The sequence below is a fragment of the Alternaria ventricosa genome (genome assembly GCF_023758065.1).
Source record: "Alternaria ventricosa strain BMP 2768 chromosome Unknown scaffold_15, whole genome shotgun sequence".
Lineage (NCBI taxonomy): Eukaryota > Fungi > Ascomycota > Dothideomycetes > Pleosporales > Pleosporaceae > Alternaria > Alternaria ventricosa.
The window spans coordinates 36,495-54,873 of NW_026055695.1; the positions used below are offsets into that span (position 1 = coordinate 36,495).

Here is an 18,379-nt window from a genome sequence, read left to right on the forward strand (position 1 = left end):
GCGCCTGCATGACCCCGGAACCAGGGCGAGTGGCGTGGGCGTTTGTAAATTCCATCATCAGCGAATGGGGTTTCGCTCACTTGAAGAATGCAGACACGTCAACTCACCGTTATTGGCGGTACTCATGAATTCAGCGCATGCGGCGCTGCGTTTGCGACGCTGACCGCCCTGTTGGCATGCTTTGTTCAGGAGACCTGGCAACAATGCACATGTTAGAAGCAATGTTCTCCTAGTAGTATATTTAGATAATCATGTAAGTGGTGCCTCTCAACCAAGTGCTAAATCTGCTCGCACTTGCGACAGCCTATAGGAAATCGACCATATTGCCCTACAAACGCCAAAGCTTGATGCTGACAGTGCCCGAAAATGCTGCCCTGTGCGTACAAACGTATGAACAAACAGAACAGGAGTGCTCACTGGGATATTTCCACTGCTAACCCATGACTAAACGCCCGGTAATGATGCCGATCGGTTCCTGTGAATCGAGAGACGAATTGCAGATAGTTGTCGTCACTCAACATCGTGCTCTATCCTCCTACCCTCGTTCTTAAGCTTCTGGTGGACGGCTTTCAACGACTCGAACGTCAACATGGTAGTGACTGCAGCAGGTACAGCACGGACCATGTTAGTTCCCATTCCGTTGTAGAATGCTCTCCATCCCTCTTCCTGGAGGATGACTGTGCATGTTCGTAAGATACCACGATAGCGGGGTAGATTTATCATGCCATCCGACGAAGCCGTGCCAGGGGGGCGGGTATGAAATCGGTCGTGCTGGCCTCCTCGAAACGATACATGATTATCGGAGTGCGAGGGTAGCGAGCGTTGTTGTGTTTGCAGACGCGTGCGTAAGACTTCGTGTGGATATGTCGCCGAAGTCGCCGTCATCTTGCTTAAGACTGTTGCCAGCGCAATAGCAAACCAGTGCACATCCTCGGTCTTGCTGTCTGTCTGACCCATTTCCAGGCCAGTGAACTTCATCTTGAGAAACTCGTATAACGGAAACTGGATGGCGACGTGGGTGAGGCCAAGAAGCGCAGGTGTAAGTCCTGAGTAGAACGAGGCAATGCCTTCCTTGAGGTACATTTTGCGAAAGGCGTCAAAGGTGCTTGTGTAGTGCCATGGCGGCCGGTGTTCGGGCGATGCGCGGGCGCTGACCTGGGACATGAGTCTTGTCTTGACGACCCATATGGGATTGGTGACTAGCGTCGAGCAGCCACCAGCAAACAACGAGGCGATGGTCCTAGCAAGCCATTTGTTCTCTGTGATATCAATTTCGTCAGCAAAAGGCTTTCGGGCGCCCGTGTGTGTGACTAACCCATCTGAGGATAGAGAACATTTTTCGTAGATTCATAAGTGCTCATGTAGACGGCCCAGGTTGGGATGTACCCAAGCAGCATGGGCCCGAGTCCTCGGTACAGGCCGCGGATGCCATCTTCGATCCATATGACTCGCGCAGTACCGGTGAGGCCTTTGTACACTGTGCGCGTTGGCCCGGTGTACGTCCTGGGGCGGAAAGAGCCTTGCGCCTGCAGGCGGGTCTTGATAACATCGAGCGGGCACGTCACTATGCCCGAAGCAACTCCGGCAGACGCTCCGCACAGAGCATTGACGGAGCTGTCGGGGAGCTTGGAGACCCTGACGGCGAGGGCGGCGACGGGCGAGCTCCAGGTGCGCTGCTGGTTTGGGGTGGACATGTCTCGCGGTTCAACTGTCACGGCGGAAGGCGCATACCGGTCGGGAACGTTAGGCGGGGACGGCGGCGCGGGTTCGTGTGTCGACATTAGGGGTACTGCCATGGCCGACTTGTTAGAGAGCTTGAATCAGAGCGCGGGGCGAGAGGGGTGAGCGCATACAGGCCGTCGTCCCCTGTGCGGTGCCTCAGTGATGCGGAAACCCCGCAGCACTTGAGTAACACGATGACTAGCGATTGTTCGGCTCCATTGACAGGCGGACGGGCAGTGAGGGAGTCGTGGTGGAAGCGTTCAGTCGTGTGCGGGCCTCGTGCCAGGATATGCGCTCGGGAGCGTGTGAGAGGGCGGTTGTGGGCAGACGTCAGAGCTAGGATGGAGCACGAGTGAAGTTGCTCTGGCGGGTGGGGACAGGCCGCTGATTAAGACCAAGGCCTGCGGCGGGCCAAGCGCTGCCCGCCGGCCTATTGGCGTTCGCTTCTTTCGCATTACGACCTCACCACCTCCGACTGTCAAAACTGCAATTGACGACAGCACCCGTCTCGACCCCTCCGATCCGCCGTCAAACACCCGCAATCATGTCTGCCCCGTCTCTCGCCCCCTACATCATGAAGCGCCCGTGGCTGCAGCGCTGGATGAAGCCGCTCGCCAACTGGTACTGCAACGCCGCCGGCTACAGGCAGCTCGGTCTGAGGTACGGCGCCCCGATCCGGATACGGTCATACACGAATACAGAAGGAGGCGGTGGAGAAGATAGCCGAGTGTGGAACGATGGGCTGACGGGATTTGTGATGCAGGGCCGATGACTTGCTCCCCGAGGAGAACGACGTAGTTCAGACCGCCCTGAAGCGTCTCCGACCACAGGAAGCCTACGACCGTGTCTTCCGTCTGCGCCGAGCTTTCCAGGTACTGCCCAACAAGATATATAGGACATGGCAAATGTGGCTAACCTGCGGCAGCTCTCCATGTCCCACCAGCTTCTGCCCAAGGAGGAGTGGACTAAGCCCGAGGATGTAGGGATATCGCTTCAACCCCGAATATCAGATGCTGACAATACAAAAGGACACACCATACCTTGCCGAGCTCATCACAGAGATCGAGTCCGAGATGGCTGAGCGCGAGGACCTCGAGGCCATGGTCATCCAGAAGAGGCAGAAGAACGCCGCCCAGGCCACCGGACACTAGAATGTATATACCGAGTCTGGAGTGATCAATTGGAGCTTGGTGGATTGAGTCTGAGGTTGCGCAATAGATTGTACCATACCAACACATTTCGTACAGGACTCCCCTCTGTTGCGTCTGGAAATCCGTTTCTTATCTGCGTGTTCTCCCAAGAGCTTTCACATATGCGCGTATTTTCAGCCTCGGGCATTCGTCGCGCAATCCGTGGGAAATGACTTATTGAGGAGGCGGTCACGGCATGACGATTGGCTTTGGCTTCGGAAGCAACGCCCAAATACAACAGGAAAACGATAAATAACATGCACTCTCTGTGTACTTCAAAAACTAATCAGGCATGAAGTGATGCGGTATTGCACATCTGAGGCCAGAAACATGGAATTGTCGTGATAACAGATGTAGCAAGATCTATCTGAATAGTCGTCCTTAGTTGAAAATATCAGTCAATCTCAAGTTACTATTTCGTCCTTGGTCAGCATCAATAAATGCTGCGAAACAAGTACTTATGCCTATAAATACCCAGAATCTTGTATACTCAAGTAAGCTTTTTTGTGCCTCGCCATACTTCAATATGGAGCGAGTGATATGCCGATCATGTAGCATACGAGGAATGCGCAATGTCAGGGTTCCGGATATGTCAGCCACGCTGTCATGTGCCCAGGCGTCAGCTCAAGAATAGCTTCCCGCGCATCGCGTCAAGCTCCCCACTTGCGCAACTAACAAAACATTCTCCTTTTGACCATTTTCATGTTCACATTAAGGGCGTTGAAGCAAAGAGTATGTCGTCGAAGTCTCGCAGCCCTCTCATATCCTAACCCTATGACGTCAGACCATCCTATTCATCAGAACGGTCAACGACCTGTACAGCCATCACACCATGTCTTTGAGACGTTCCGCTCGCGTCGCCAGCAGTAGTACGCAAGTTGCATTGGATTCCAAAGTTCAGAATGGTGTTGCAAAGTATGAGAAAGTGAGCAAAGCGAGTGTACCCACGAAGAAGCGCAAGGCCGTAGCAACATCTGCGCCGGTAGAATCGGACGAGACGAAGAACAAGGTTACTGTGGACGAGAAAGCCAATGGAAGCAAAGTTACAGATCTAGTAGCTTCAACTCCACCGCTCCCTACGACACCGCTCCCCAAGAAGCGCAAAACAGCATCAAAACCAGCACCATCATCAGAATCACCACTCAAACCACCACCCTTCACACCCACACCAGTCGGCGCCAGTATCTTCTCTTCAGCCCCCGCATTCCCCTCTTCCGACCCAACCACCCGTCCAGCAGAGCCCCACACCACAAACGCCAACCTAGCCACGCCCAACGGCTCGCACGTGGTGCAAGCCTACGCATCCTCCCCCGCGAAACCCACCGACCCCTCTCCAGCCAAGAAACGGAAAGCAAAAGAACTTGTTCCACCCGATGTTGGTGCCATTCCAGCCGCGAGCACCGATATCGATAATCTGCTGAAAGAAGCAGAGGACTTTCTCATCAAGACGGATCCGAAACTAGAAAAGGTGGTGCGAGGGCATCAATGTGGGATTTTCAGTCCGGAGGGGCTGAGGGAGGTGGTGAGGCCGTTTGAGGCGCTGGGGAAGGGGATTATTGGACAGCAGGTATGTGGATGGTGATATGAGTGAGCTGGTAGATGGAGTCTGGAGCATATCGTCGCAAGTCACATACAAAGAAGACTTTAAAACGAACATCCAGAACTAACCATCCCCCACAGGTATCAGGCCAAGCCGCCTCATCCATCCGCGCAAAGTTCACCGCTCTCTTCCCAGACACCCACCCGTCCTTCCCAACGCCCACTCAGGTCCTCACAAAAGACATCGCAACGCTGCGTACAGCAGGTCTCTCGCAGCGCAAGGCCGAGTACATCTACGGGCTCGCCGAGAAATTCGCTTCGGGCGAACTCTCAGCCGAGATGCTGGTTAGCGCCAGCGACGAAGAGCTTATCGAGAAGCTGGTGGCCGTGAGGGGCTTGGGGCGATGGAGTGTGGAGATGTTTGCTTGCTTTGGGTTGAAGAGGATGGATGTTTTTTCGACGGGGGATTTGGGTGTACAGTGAGTTGAATTTGTTGTTTTGGGAGATGAGTGGGGGCTTCTTTGGTGGATGATTTGACTGACGTGTGCGCAGACGGGGTATGGCCGTGTACGCGGGCCGCGATGTGAGTAAACTTAAGGGTAAAGGTGGGAAGTGGAAGTACGTATCATTCATGATGCCGTGCCAGATCAGTGTAACATGTACTGACGCACACCATGTAGATACATGACGGAGCAGGAAATGCTCGATATGGCTTCCAAGTTCTCACCTTATAGGTACGTTGACCTTGAACATAACTTTACAATGGCAAGTAAACTAATACTGTCCTCCGCTGCTAGGTCACTCTTCATGTGGTACATGTGGCGGATTGCCGATGTAGATGTGAACGTGTTGCAAAAGACCTGATTGTTGGAAAGTAACTTTCCCTCGGATAAGAGTTGGTCACTGCAGTGGGATACGCATGTACAGCATAAGGTCTATGTGTTGTGGTGGAGTCGATGATCTGTTTGGTGGAGATGGAATGTGGGTCGGTGTAGACTTCATCCATCGTGGATGGACCAGGTGTACTGTATTATTCAACAACGTTGAAGATTAAGGGCTCTGCGGTATGTGAATGCCTGTGGCTCGCTATCAAAACAGCGATACTCGCCCCAGGTAAATCTATAAATTGTTGTTGCTGTATAGATATGGGATGAAATGCTGAAGAAACTCAGTATCGAGAGAGAAAGTGCCAAACGTATGATACGCCGTGCCGTTCCATGTAGGCAATGATGTCTTGCGAGTGATTCGCATGTAGGCAGATCGAGAAATGTGTTGTATTAAATTGAAGTGATGCGATAGGGCCGAGCCAAAAGCAGCCTCTGCTGATGACCCAGCGAGTGTTTGGTTCACCAGAAGAGCGGCGCGAAGTTTGTAGGCGAGAGCCGTCAGTAAGACCCCACAAATGCGTCAACTAAGTAACTGGGTCAAACATGTTCGTCTACTCGGCCTCGTATTTCCTGCGTAAGTAAAGTGTTACTAATCTACAATGTCGCAATTCTCCATGATGTTCAAAGTCGCGAGATGTGGAGGGATCAGAAACAGACCCACTAATCGGCCAGATAGGCGTGTTCCAGTACAGCCGCAAGATGAGGTCGGAAGCGAAAAGCGGCACGAATGAGGAGGTTGCAACGCTCGCCCCTCGTATGTAAAAAGTAGTCCGGAGTAAGCTCGACGAAGGGACATTGACCACCAACATCTGGGCGGCAAAGTGGACTAATATTTAGAGTTGCTGATTTCAGGCCATCGATAAAAGACATGAACACCTAGCTCTCACAGAGGATGATAAGTTGTTTCAGGATTTTACATTACCTGAGACTTCTATCGATTGAGACTTTCGTGTCTGTCTGCACGGCAGTGCACATGTTTCATTCCTTCGTTGTAGGTGGTGGGCGATTCTAGAAAAAATCCGAGACTGAAACAATTGTAACTGCCGACGTCATTCCAGCAAACACGAAGCTGTGCGTGCGGCGAAAGTGGACCTCTGGAGCCCCAGGCTGGAAATGAGAGGTCAATCAATGCGCGTCAAGCAAAAAGCTTGGCACAAAGGATCAATGGTGAGGCTGTCGCATGGGGTGGACGATAAGCGAGGTGGTTCATCGCAACAGCCGTGGAAAACTTGAATAAGGAAATGAGGCGCAATGCAGATGTTGGGGCGATATGGATATAAAGGAGAGGCGAGCGCACACGGCTGAAAGCAGCAACAGAGCTCATGCGCGCAAGGTCGTGGTGTAATTATAACCGCTGTTGGGGTTCGCGTCTCATGAGATTGCAACGGCTGCGCTATGTCTAACTGGGGTCTAGCCGAATGGGTGTAACCGCATTGAAACCATTGGACAGGGGTGGCGGATATAGGAAAAGGCCGCGTAATAATCCACGGTGCTTGTTGTGTTTCGTGTCGGCCAGACAGTGGCAAAAGAAGACTCTGGATGGGCGGGCATGGAGCGAAGGTGCCGCATTGCCGCGTAGTGAGCGGTTACCAGCAAAACTAACAGGTCCGTCGACGACGGATGGAGACGTTGGGGAGCAGCGGAATGGTGCGGGCACAGTAGCGGACGGCCGTCTCCTAGGGCGACAGAGCGGCGATCCAGACGCGACCCCTGTTGTTGAGGCTCACGCATGAGAGGCTGCTGTTTGCGGACGCTGCATGGTGCTTATCAGGGCAGGCAGAGGGTTCAGAGCTTGAAATTGGGAGCAGCGTGCTCGGCACGTGAAGCTAAGAGCGACAAGCAGCGTGCGGTGGCAGGCGACGGGCGGCGAGGAGGCATCATGGATAATGGATGCAGAGCTGTGGTAGCCCTCGCCTGTCAAACCACTCCGTCCGCGCGCTCGGTACGGGCGTCATGGTGCAGTCATGGCAACACGATGCGGGTAGCCACGAGCGTGCAGCCTCCACGGCACTGCTGGCGGTGTCGTCGCGCGCAGGCGGCGAAACGACCAGCAACCAGTGCGTGGCCCCAGGCCCGCTTGCAACATTCACTCTGGCTTGCTTGCTTGATCGATGATGGTGGGCACGCTCTGGCCGCCTATGATCTCCACCCGGCCTCACTAGCGTTATTAGCGCCTGCCCGGACTGGCACCACCGCGCTCCCCTTTTCTCGCGCCTGCTCCCATTAGAATGCCCTCCTGCCCTTTCTCTCTCAGTCTTCACCCACACTCGCTACCGACGACCGCGCCTTCTTGATCGCGTCTCTGGGACTACTCTATTTAATACTGCCTGCTTTACTTGTTAATTCTTCCCCTCGCTCCAGCATCTTTCCACGCTCGACGACTAGCCCGCAGCACCCGCACAACTGAAACCGGAACGAGCAGTCTTAATATCCCAGGTCCGTGTTGCCAGTCCACATTTCTCAGTCGCTTCATGGACGCGCCCGCTGACTTTTCCTCCCAGTTACCACACCACTTGCACTACACACAATGCCTTCCATGATGAAGATCGCCCTCCCGGCCCTGGCTGCTGCCAGCGGCGCGTACGGTATGCTTTCTAACATCAGACCGCGTCAACATTGACTGACAACACCCCAGCTGCCTGCAGTGTCTCCGCCACCACCACCATCCAGAATGCCGGTGACGCCAGCGCCATCGCTTCCTGCTCAACCTTCTCCGGTAACATCGCCATTGCGACTGGTACCACCGACGACATCTCCTTCCCCGGCGTCAAGAAGATCAAGGGTGACTTGATTGCCGACACCGCGACCGAGCTTAAGCAAATCGGCGCCAGCGACCTCGAGGAGCTCGACGGAGAGATGATGCTCAACGACTTGACCCGTCTCAACGCCGTCAACTTCCCCAAGCTCAAGGCCATCGACTCCATCAAGTGGAACGCCCTGCCCGCTCTCCAGGAGATTGGCTTCACTGGCGAGGTCACCAAGGCCAACAAGGTCGACATCCAGAACACCGCTCTCCGCTCCCTCAAGGGTATCAACATTGAGGAGGTCGACACTGTCTTCATCGCAAACAACGGTTACATAGATGAGATCTCCATGCAGCTCGGCAACGTCTCCACGTCGCTGACTCTTGCCGACAACAACGAGGCCGTCAAGGTCGAGCTGCCCAACCTTATCTGGGCTAGCAACCTGACCTTCCGTTTCTGCGGTTCCGTCTCAGTTCCCTCCCTCGAGCGCCTGAACGGCTCCCTCGGTCTCTACAACAACGGTTTCGAGTCCTTCTCCGCTCCCAACCTTACTTCCGTCGGCGAGGCTGTTGCCCTTGTCGCCAACGAGAACCTGTCCAACGTCTCTTTCCCGGCGCTCACCAAGATCTCCGGCAACCTCCAGATCGCCAACAACTCCAAGCTCATCGAGATTGATGGCTACCCTGTCCTTAAGAGCATCGGTGGAGCTTTCGACATGAGCGGTAACTTCACTGAGTAAGTTTGCCTCGTATTCGCTGTACAACATGCCTTGCTAACATCTGCCAGCGTTACCACCCCCAAGCTCAACAGCGTCTCCGGTGCCTTCAACCTCCAGTCCACTGACAACGTCACCGAGACCTGCAAGACCTACAAGCCCCTCAAGGACAAGAAGCTCATCGAGGGTGGCTACAGGTGCGAGGGCAAGCTCATCGACCCCGCTGGTGAGGGCCACAAGGGTACCAAGCAGGGTGACGGTGACGACAAGACCGGCGCTGCCACCACCCTCAGCGCTGTCAACGGTGCCCTTGGCCTCGCCGCCATGGCTGCTGTTCTCCTTCTCTAAAAAGCTTATGACGCTGGCGTTCCATCATAATTGCATAGACTACCCCCACCTGACTTTCTTTGATAGCGTATAGCATCAAGCGAACAGGCGCTGACGCAGGAGTTCAGCATTTGAGGACTGAAGGGGCATCGGGGACGGTTTCATGGTTCAACATGTAACAATTGAATGTATCATTTGGCTACGAGGGTCGAGCAGCCTGTTAATACGCAGTACATATACGTCTGCCCCGCGACACGGTGTGCAGAATTGCAGGAGGAGTTGCTTTATTTGGGATAGTAACTACAGTCTTTCTTAAACCTGCTCTGTGTTATCTTGTGATGTGGTCAAATTAACATGTGCTTGTCTGGAAACTCTACGTCACTCATTGAGGCCTTTGCGAGCTTCAACGCCCATGACTTGAACTTTGCTTTTCGCCGAACGGATCCTTCAAATGTGTCATGTCTGTCCATGTCGTCTCATCAAGCGTTGACAGTGTTCCTTAAAAGAAGATGAAACGCCAACCGTGGTAGGTGTTGGCGTATGAGCTTTGACCTTATTCACGCGACAGACGGCCATCATGTCATAGCATTGCCAAAATTAACTGAAAAGTGCAAGGGCAAGCGCTTGAAGAACAGCTAGGGCTTCTGTTGATGCATTATCGAATGTGGCACAGGAGCTCAGCTCAATCCATCATGCCGCATAACTTGATCGCATACGTTTTGAGGCTGTTCAGGTCTTGCGCCACTAGTTGGCAGACATGCAACGGCGGCTCTGCTCACGATGATAAACATCTATTCCATACCGCGTTGTCTTTCGTACCTAAACTCTATCTCGTCCCATGAAAACTTACGGCGAGATCTTCATGTCGCGCATACCGAGTTCGAGCATCCCATGAGTTATGAGTGGTAAGACGGAGAGCGGGCTCTAAAGTGCGGGCCGCAGTCACTAAGTTCGTATAACAGATGATGTGGGTAAACGAGTGAGCCTCTTTCGTATATATCGCAGACATGTCCCATGCACGACATTCTGTACCACGCAGCTTCTTTGTTAGGAGCCGGGGCGCCGCCGGTTTGGTGTTCCCAGCACATGCTTTCACGTGCGGTTACCCAGGAAAACGGAAGGCACGCACGCAGGGCCCAATCGCTACAGAACAAGTATATTGAGCAACGTTCTAGGCCAAACATGTAACATTGGCACTTCGTTGTGGTCTCCGGTGAATTATGAGAGAATTACCGTCTATCATATTTCCGAGGCGTCGTCATCAGCGGCACTATCGCGATTGATCTGCACTTAGCGTCATTCGCATGCTCGTCGCGCTCAACGGTAATCTGTACTGAACGAATTGCTTCTGCAACGCAATTGCGCCTGTCGTTCACCCCTTGCGCCGCTTCCCTCGTGTGTCTCGCTGTGCAGCAAGTCAGGACCCTGCTTTCACTAGTCATTACCGTCTGTCGCTTCCGCCGCTGCTTCCCCCCGACCTCGCTGCGACGTCACCAGCAACATTTAGTCGACACCCCAAACGTCGCGCGCCCGGGCGCTCTCAACCGCCAAACTGGAGAGGCCACAGTCGCAATCGCCGCCGCTCCATTCACAGAGGGAAACTAGCAATACCGATAGCGTCCGAGCGCGTAGCTCATCGATACGCATATCACAGGCCAGAGGGGAAGAGGTGGAGAAGGAGCACGCGGGATCCTACCGACTCAACATGCTTGCGGGAAAAGGATACTCGTGGAAGGCTGCGAAAGCCCGGCTGCCACCATCAAGACAGGTCATAAGTACAGTACGGAACCCACGCTTCCTCATCTCTATTGGTTTGGTCACAGCAATTGTGCTGCTATGGCGGTCCATGGGGTCAGCAGCTGGGGAGATGCAGAGGTATGCCAGGTCTCCCGATGTCACATGCAGCAATCGCTAATCATACTGTCCCAGGTTCTACTGCTTCGGCCCCTCGAAACCTCCAATGCACATGACAGCGAACGAGAACGAAGACTGGCACGCGCATTTGAATACCCCCGTGATATTCAACCACCACAAACCAATAGAGGTCAATGCCACCGAAATCCAGCATGTCGATCTGAACGGCGTCACTTCGACCATTGACGCAGCCAAGAACAAGGAGCGCGTTTTGATCCTCACTCCGCTCCGCGATGCCTCATACTACCTCGCGAAACACTTCGACCTTCTCACGTCACTCACGTATCCCCACGAGCTGATCGATCTGGCGTTTCTGGTTGGCGACACGACGGACGATACCATGGCAGCATTGGCAAAGGAATTGGAGAGGGTCCAAAACAACCCCGAAGTAGCTTTCAGGTCGACCATGATTGTTGAGAAAGATTTCGGTGTCACGCTCTCGCAAAGTGTAGAGGACAGACACAGCTTTGAGGCACAAGGTCCACGGAGAAAGGCGCTGGGTAAGGCCAGGAACTACCTCCTTTACACTGCCTTGAAACCGGAGCACAGCTGGGTATACTGGAGGGATGTAGACATCGTCGACAGTCCGTCCAAGATCATCGAGGATTTCGTGGCGCATGATCGGGATGTTCTGGTTCCTAGTACGTGTTGCAGATGTCATCTCCGAAAGCTGTTACTAACACTATACAGACATCTGGTTCCACAGGTACAAAGAGGAGAATGGCAAGATGGTCGACATCGAAGGGCGCTGTGAGTCTTCCCCCCACTCGATTCCGCGATCCCCACTAACAAGACCCAGTCGATTACAACTCCTGGCAAGAATCCCCCGAAGGCCTCAAACTTGCCTCCACCCTCGACAAAGACATCGTCCTCGCAGAAGGTACTTTCCCTGCCCTCTACATTTCCTCCCTCGACATCAGCTCACACACCCACAGGTTACAAACAATACCCCACAAACCGCAAGTACATGGCCACAATGGGCGACTGGCGCGCCGACAAAGACGAAGAAATACCCCTCGACGGCATCGGCGGCGTGAACATCATCGTTAAGGCAGACGTCCACCGCTCCGGCGTAAACTTCCCTTGCTACCCGTTCGAAAACCAAGCCGAGACAGAAGGCTTTGCAAAGATGGCGAAGCGCGCAGGCTACGGCGTGTATGGACTGCCTAACTATGTTGTCTGGCATATTGATACCGATGAGAAGCCTGGGAATGCTTAGCTGGCGCTATGAGACGGCGCGAGTGGAGAGTGATTGAGAAGTGGACGAAGAAGCATATATACCTTGGAGTCGGGCGTACCGAGCATTAGAGATATGGGTTAGTTGCGGGCGAATCTTGGAGTCTGATATTAGATTGGGGGGACATGTTATACTTCTGTATGAGTAGGAGTGCAGAGACTGCGGCGTAGCTCCTTTTAGACGATACGATAACGATATCCCGTTTGCTGCCTTGCGAGGTCTTATCATCGGACATGCTTGTCAAGTTTCGAGTGCGGAATTTAAACACCACGGGTTTACAGAGCTTGTGTTGAGAGTCACGGGCTTCATATTTCATGGTGATATACCATAAGCTGAGGCCGGGCATGTCCTAGTATAGTGCTTCTTGTAAAGCAACCAGGAGGATACTCAAAGCTCTAATCTCTTAAAAAGATGAGCACGAGACCCCTCCCCAATCCATATAGTCATACACATCTGCCCTTCAAGCATATCCAGATCCACCAGCGGTGCCACATGCTCCAACCTATCATATCCTCACTGCCGCCATTCCTGTCCGTCACACCAACCATAAAGTGGAACACTCCAACGACCCTTCGAAGGTTAACGACTGGGACGCGCGAATTCGACAGGCCGACACTGGTCAGAGAAGTGGCTTCTAGTAGTCGTAGATGCCAGAGTGGAACTTGCGCTCGTCGTAGTACTGGGCGCGGATCTTCCTGCCTCTGAACTCCCATCCTTCGTCGAATCGGTTCACGGCGTTGAGGGCGGCCATCGGGGAGTTGAACTGGATGTAGACTACGCCATCCTTGTTGCTCTCGTCCAATTGGATACGTTCGACGTCGCCACCGAACTGAATTCTATTAGCATATGTACATTGACGACCACATCTTGAGCCTTACCTTTTTGCCGAATGCTTCGCCCATGTCTTGTCGGATGCCACCGTCGTTGCGCTCGGCGTTGGCGTCCCAGTCAACACCGTCGACGCAACCCCATGTGACTACGACACTTGACTTGTCGCCGAACTTGCTGGGCTCGTCTTTCTGGATACGCATACCGCCACTGACATCCCAGACCTGTTGAGACTGGACTCTGCCGTTGGCGTCGAGATTGCCTGCGCCCTGAGGAACCCTGCGCTTCTTGACTTCCAGATGGGTAACGACACCATCGTTGTTCTTTCCGAGACCTTGACCCTTCTTGTAACCCATCTTATTCATCATGGCTTCGGCTTTGCTGATCTTGGCGCGTTTGGCGGGACGTTCTTCATGGGCGGGCTCGTTGTCTGCATCTTCCATCTGTACGTCGGGACGCTCGTACCGGACTGGAGGCGCGGATATGGTGGCAGCGGCGTATCGAACAGGAGGCGCAGAGATAGTGGCACCCTGATAACTCGGCGGTGCTGGTGGTGAACCAGCTGGCGGGGGTGGGGGCGGAGGTACATAGTCATCTGTGACCGATGGAGGTGGCGGCGGCACGGCATCAGACTGCTGCTGCGACAGACGCATGCGACGGGCATAAGCATCTTCGCCTGATGGGTCGGACGAGGAAGCCACAGAGCTGTCGTCGTAGTATGCAGGTGGAGCGAACGAAGGCTTGGTAGCAACTGAAGCAGGCGTTGAGCTAGAGGAAGACGCCGACGGGGTGCCGCTGGCTTCCTCACTGCCGTCGCGAGACTTGTGCTGAGCGGCAGCTCCACGCAAGAAGGCAGTGAAGCCTTCCTTCTTGCGTCGGTAACCGCCTTGGGCCTTGTAGGCCAGCAAATTGGACGGCTTGTCGGGCTTGTGAGCGGCCATAGGTTCATGAAGTCCGTACATCTTGGTGAACTTCTTCTGCTCCTTCTTCTTCTGCTTCTCCTCATACGCGCGCATCCTGCGCTCTTCTAGAATGGAGGCATCGTCCTCTGCGGTGCTTCGGTAGTAGTCGATACCATGCTGCTGAGAATTGGCGGGTCCGGGAACTGACGAAGAGAGCGGGGCAGCCACAGGCATGGTGGCCCTCTTGACAGTCGGGACAGCCTTCTTGGCCTGGGGACGCTTGATTTGGTGAGGATTGTGGAAAGCTAGACAATCAAATGAGTCGTAGTTCAAGGCAATAGTATGGAGCAGTTCAGTTAGATACCAGGTTTCTTCAGCTGCTCGGCCTTGGCCTGTTCCTCTGTGTACTTGACAGGCGCAGCGGAGATGGTGGCCGAAGCATACGGATTCGGAAGGCCTTTCTGGGCGTAGGGGTTGGGAAGACCATATGGGTTGGGCAGGCCTTGCGCCTTCTGCGGCGGCTGGTCCGCCATATTGATATCGATATACGCGCAAGTGCGGCGCTGAACAATGGCAAATGCGACTGACGCACGTCACTCGTGAGCGGCGGCGGGCTGAGCTACAAGTCTAAGAATGCAGAGATTAGCAGCTGTCTTGCGGATGCAAGATTGAACAATGAGGCGGCGACGGTGAGATTCGGCAACGGCAGTGTGGTGGTTGTGAGGATGGTGGAGTGGCAGGCGCGATGTCAACTGCCGCCAAGCACCCCAGCCCGCGTGCCGGCGTTCGGCGCGCCCTCCACGCTAAAGGCTTAGCCGCATCGCGCGGGCATGCAGGAACGCCTGCTACCATGCTGTCATCCAAATCCTTATCCGTGATAAGTCATTTCCACATCTCCGAATACATCTGAGCAGGCTCTGGTGTTTCTTATCAATTGTAGATTTCATTGCGCGTCATAGAAGCATAAAGGTACCATCGCCCAGGAAACCCGCGCACAGCAGTGTTCCTCTAATCTCGACCATCAGATCTCCTATCTAGTAATCCATCGCCATGGCCCCAACCACTCTCGAACACGCCTTCTCCAAGGACTCGGCTTCGACCGCCGTCATCGTGCCCGGTAGCCCTGCCCTGACTGTCTCGTACAAGAAGCTTGCCGCCGATGTCAAGGCTTTCCAACAGCAGCTGGCAAAGGTCGGCGTTTCTGCCGAGGCCGCTGTGTCCATCGCGCTGCCCAACACGTACGAGTTCATCGTCTCCTTCATCGCTGCCTCGTGGCAGAGGGCAATCGCAGCGCCCCTCAACCCGGCGTACAAACAGTCTGAATTCGAATTCTACATCGACGACCTGAGCTCAGCGATCGCATTGGTACCAAAGGGTGCATTTGCGCAAGATGCGGCAGCTGTCCGCGCAGCAAGGAAATACAATGCCGCCATCGCAGAATGCTACTACAATGGCACCGAGGTCGTCCTGGACGTCAAAGAGGCTGGAAAGCTTGCGGGTAAAACCGCGTCCGTCCTGTCCGCGCAGCCAGACGATGTCGCTCTTGTGCTGCACACGAGCGGTACCACTGGACGCCCCAAGGCCGTGCCTCTGACGCACCGTAACTTGCTGCGGACGATGAAGAACATCCAAGCAACCTACGAGCTGACGCCCAAGGATCGTACCATGCTGGTTATGCCTCTCTTCCACGTCCACGGCCTGCTTGCTGGCTTCCTCGCGCCGCTGGCTTCAGGAGGCTCAGTAATTGTGCCGCCCAAGTTCTCCGCCTCAGACTTCTGGAAAGACTTCAATGAGCACAAGGCAAACTGGTACACGGCTGTTCCGACGATTCATCAGATCTTGCTTAAGAGCCCTCTTCCGAGCCCCATGCCCAACATCCGCTTCATCCGATCCTGCTCCAGTCCACTCTCGCCTAAAACGTTCCACGAACTCGAGAAGGCGTTCGGTGCTCCGGTATTGGAGGCATACGCCATGACTGAGGCGGCCCATCAGATGACCAGTAATCCCCTCCCCCCGAACCAGCGTAAGCCTGGTAGTGTGGGGCTCGGTCAGGGTGTCGAAGTCAAGATCCTCGACGAAGCTGGCAAAGAGGTGCCGCAAGGGAAAGAAGCTGAAATCTGCATTCGTGGTGAAAACGTTACCAAGGGATACCTCAACAACCCAGCTGCCAATGCTTCATCCTTCACCCAGGATGGCTTCTTCCGCACTGGAGACCAGGGCAAGCTGGATGCCGAGGGATATGTTATCATTACCGGCCGCATCAAGGAGCTCATCAACAAGGGTGGTGAAAAGATCAGTCCTATTGAGCTCGACAACGTGATTGCGCAGCATCCCGCTGTATCTGAAGCTGTCAGCTTCGCGATTGAAGACGAGATGTACGGCCAAGACGTTGGTCTTGCGATCGTGGTTAAAGAAGGGCATGCCCTGACTGCGGGAGAGCTGAAGACGTGGCTGACGGATCGCGTTGCCAAATTCAAGCTGCCGAAGAAGGTATGCAGATACCCAATCAAACACGCATATGTGGAACTTAGTCTAACAAATTGCAGATTTTCTTCACCGACATCATGTACGTGAACGATACCATTGCAGATGAACCATGCACTGACTGCGCACTCATAGGCCGAAGACTGCAACAGGAAAGATCCAGCGACGTCTTGTTGCCGAAGCTATGCTCAAGCAAGAACAGCCCAAACCCAAGCTATAGTCAGGTCACCAGATTGATGCCAAACGGCCCTGTACCATACTCTATTACCAGTCAGGAGCGATCGGCAGAGCCTCAGACTAGATGTACCATACATGTGCGACAACCTGTCGTACGGATAGATTGCATAGACCAACGCCAAGTGTCTTCTGCACCTGGTCACTCCTATCGACCCACGTGAACTTTGTGTTTTTGCTAAAGCTACCTTCCACTATGCGGGGGCCGGCCCACGTGTGACGGTGCCAATCACGTTGCGATTTGGTGTTCGCGAGGCTGACTGGCACTGAACTGCGCCTCTTGACACTGCAGACCTTATGCATAAGTCTTCGAATCCAACAGCTTGAGATGCTTCGATAAACGAATCCTAACATGGCTCTGCAGGAAGCTACTACGGCTAGGGAGTATTCGGTGCTTTAGGGGCGATGCGTTGTGCGGCGTTTCTCGGTGTGGGTAACCAGGCCGCATACACATGGCCTTTCCGCCCCCATATGCTGTGCCTCTCATTCTTGTTTGCTTTCCGATATACAGAGTACTTTTAGATGATGCAGATGCCTCGACGCAAGCTGCATTGTCCTTGGCTTGGTCGGCACTCGTCCTCAAGTTTGCTTTTTGGTTGAGCCTTCGTCACCCGCACGCATCATCAATCCACTTTTTTCTCTGGCCAGTTCAGAGACGGACGACCGTTTTCCTGCTGGACCACGCACGTCCGTTGGATCTCCTTTTGTTTCATCGATGAGCCCTGAAAGCCAGGCTGGATTCGGCAGTTTACCGGCATCATCCCCGCCCGTCATGTCTCAGATTCTACATCCAGGGACCAACACTATGCGACCGACACAGCAATCAAAGGGTACACAAAACTCGAAAGCCAGCCAATTTTCTCTGGCCAGCACTTCGACAAGTCGCTCTCCAACAGTCACTACCGGTACTCTAACAGCAACCAACCTAATGCCTCCTAATATGCCTTTTGCCGATGCGGCTTCCAGTGGCAGTTCGACGCCGCGTTCTTCTCAGTCATCATTTAGTGACCAGTCTAATACAACATCAGCGTCTACGCCACCAAGGCCTCAACGATCGAGCCTGAAGCCTAGTCTCAAATCTTCCGACGCGGTGACTATGGCATCTAGCAGGAGGTCTTCACCACCTGCGGTACGCTTCGCAGAACCAGATCCGTTGGCCAAGTCAAAGACCTGGCCGAGAGCAAGACCGAAGACTATACAGCTACCGGAACCCCTGATCAATAGAATACCAAACTCTTCGAAGAAGGCCCAATACCATCACATACCCTCGTTTACCAGCCCTACCACAACTCTGATGGATCAAATCGATAATTTCCAAGCATGGGGAACGCCAAAATCGCCAGGTCTCCACCGTCCCGACTCTCTTCCCATGTCTCGAAGTGGATCTTTCAAAGTCATGAGGAAGCGTGTGAGCAGCCTCACGATCAAGTCAACTTCAAACCAAGAATCGGATGCGAGATGGACCGGCATACCACTACCGGCCAATTACAAACCCCCGAGTCTAAGCTCAAGATCCCGAGTAGTTTCCTACCAGTCCGCCTTGTCCGCCGGATCACGAATATCCACACAATCTGTCCCAGCAGCCTCGGCACCGTTGTCACCCTGTAGTCCTCCGCCAGGTCAATACAACCCCCTCGATCATTACATACCTTGCTT

At 54.0% G+C, this 18,379-nt stretch overlaps 7 protein-coding genes across 7 annotated transcripts; 5 read left to right on the plus strand and 2 right to left on the minus strand.

The window, feature by feature from the left end:
* Nucleotides 1–510: 510 nt before the first annotated feature.
* J4E93_007937 (uncharacterized protein) lies at nt 511–1,796 on the minus strand (the record flags this gene model as incomplete). The annotated part of the gene is made up of 2 exons (XM_049345840.1): nt 511–1,259; nt 1,316–1,796. The coding sequence occupies 2 exons, from the start codon at nt 1,794–1,796 to the stop codon at nt 511–513; spliced, it is 1,230 nt and encodes a 409-aa protein (XP_049196773.1).
* Nucleotides 1,797–2,266: 470 nt separating this feature from the next.
* J4E93_007938 (uncharacterized protein) lies at nt 2,267–2,873 on the plus strand (the record flags this gene model as incomplete). Its single annotated transcript, XM_049345841.1, has 4 exons — nt 2,267–2,382; nt 2,486–2,594; nt 2,648–2,701; nt 2,751–2,873. 4 exons carry the CDS (start codon nt 2,267–2,269, stop codon nt 2,871–2,873), a joined length of 402 nt encoding a protein of 133 aa, XP_049196774.1.
* Nucleotides 2,874–3,744: 871 nt separating this feature from the next.
* On the plus strand, nt 3,745–4,934 carry J4E93_007939 (uncharacterized protein; the record flags this gene model as incomplete). The annotated part of the gene is made up of 2 exons (XM_049345842.1): nt 3,745–4,479; nt 4,593–4,934. The coding sequence occupies 2 exons, from the start codon at nt 3,745–3,747 to the stop codon at nt 4,932–4,934; spliced, it is 1,077 nt and encodes a 358-aa protein (XP_049196775.1).
* Nucleotides 4,935–7,865: 2,931 nt separating this feature from the next.
* J4E93_007940 (uncharacterized protein) lies at nt 7,866–9,145 on the plus strand (the record flags this gene model as incomplete). The annotated part of the gene is made up of 3 exons (XM_049345843.1): nt 7,866–7,923; nt 7,974–8,817; nt 8,869–9,145. 3 exons carry the CDS (start codon nt 7,866–7,868, stop codon nt 9,143–9,145), a joined length of 1,179 nt encoding a protein of 392 aa, XP_049196776.1.
* A 1,846-nt stretch (nt 9,146–10,991) lies between these two features.
* J4E93_007941 (uncharacterized protein) lies at nt 10,992–12,257 on the plus strand (the record flags this gene model as incomplete). The annotated part of the gene is made up of 5 exons (XM_049345844.1): nt 10,992–10,999; nt 11,054–11,679; nt 11,729–11,788; nt 11,838–11,918; nt 11,974–12,257. 5 exons carry the CDS (start codon nt 10,992–10,994, stop codon nt 12,255–12,257), a joined length of 1,059 nt encoding a protein of 352 aa, XP_049196777.1.
* Nucleotides 12,258–12,909: 652 nt separating this feature from the next.
* On the minus strand, nt 12,910–14,538 carry J4E93_007942 (uncharacterized protein; the record flags this gene model as incomplete). The annotated part of the gene is made up of 3 exons (XM_049345845.1): nt 12,910–13,104; nt 13,154–14,310; nt 14,370–14,538. The coding sequence occupies 3 exons, from the start codon at nt 14,536–14,538 to the stop codon at nt 12,910–12,912; spliced, it is 1,521 nt and encodes a 506-aa protein (XP_049196778.1).
* A 517-nt stretch (nt 14,539–15,055) lies between these two features.
* On the plus strand, nt 15,056–16,709 carry J4E93_007943 (uncharacterized protein; the record flags this gene model as incomplete). The annotated part of the gene is made up of 3 exons (XM_049345846.1): nt 15,056–16,495; nt 16,552–16,571; nt 16,625–16,709. The coding sequence occupies 3 exons, from the start codon at nt 15,056–15,058 to the stop codon at nt 16,707–16,709; spliced, it is 1,545 nt and encodes a 514-aa protein (XP_049196779.1).
* Between the last annotated feature and the right edge of the window lie 1,670 nt (nt 16,710–18,379).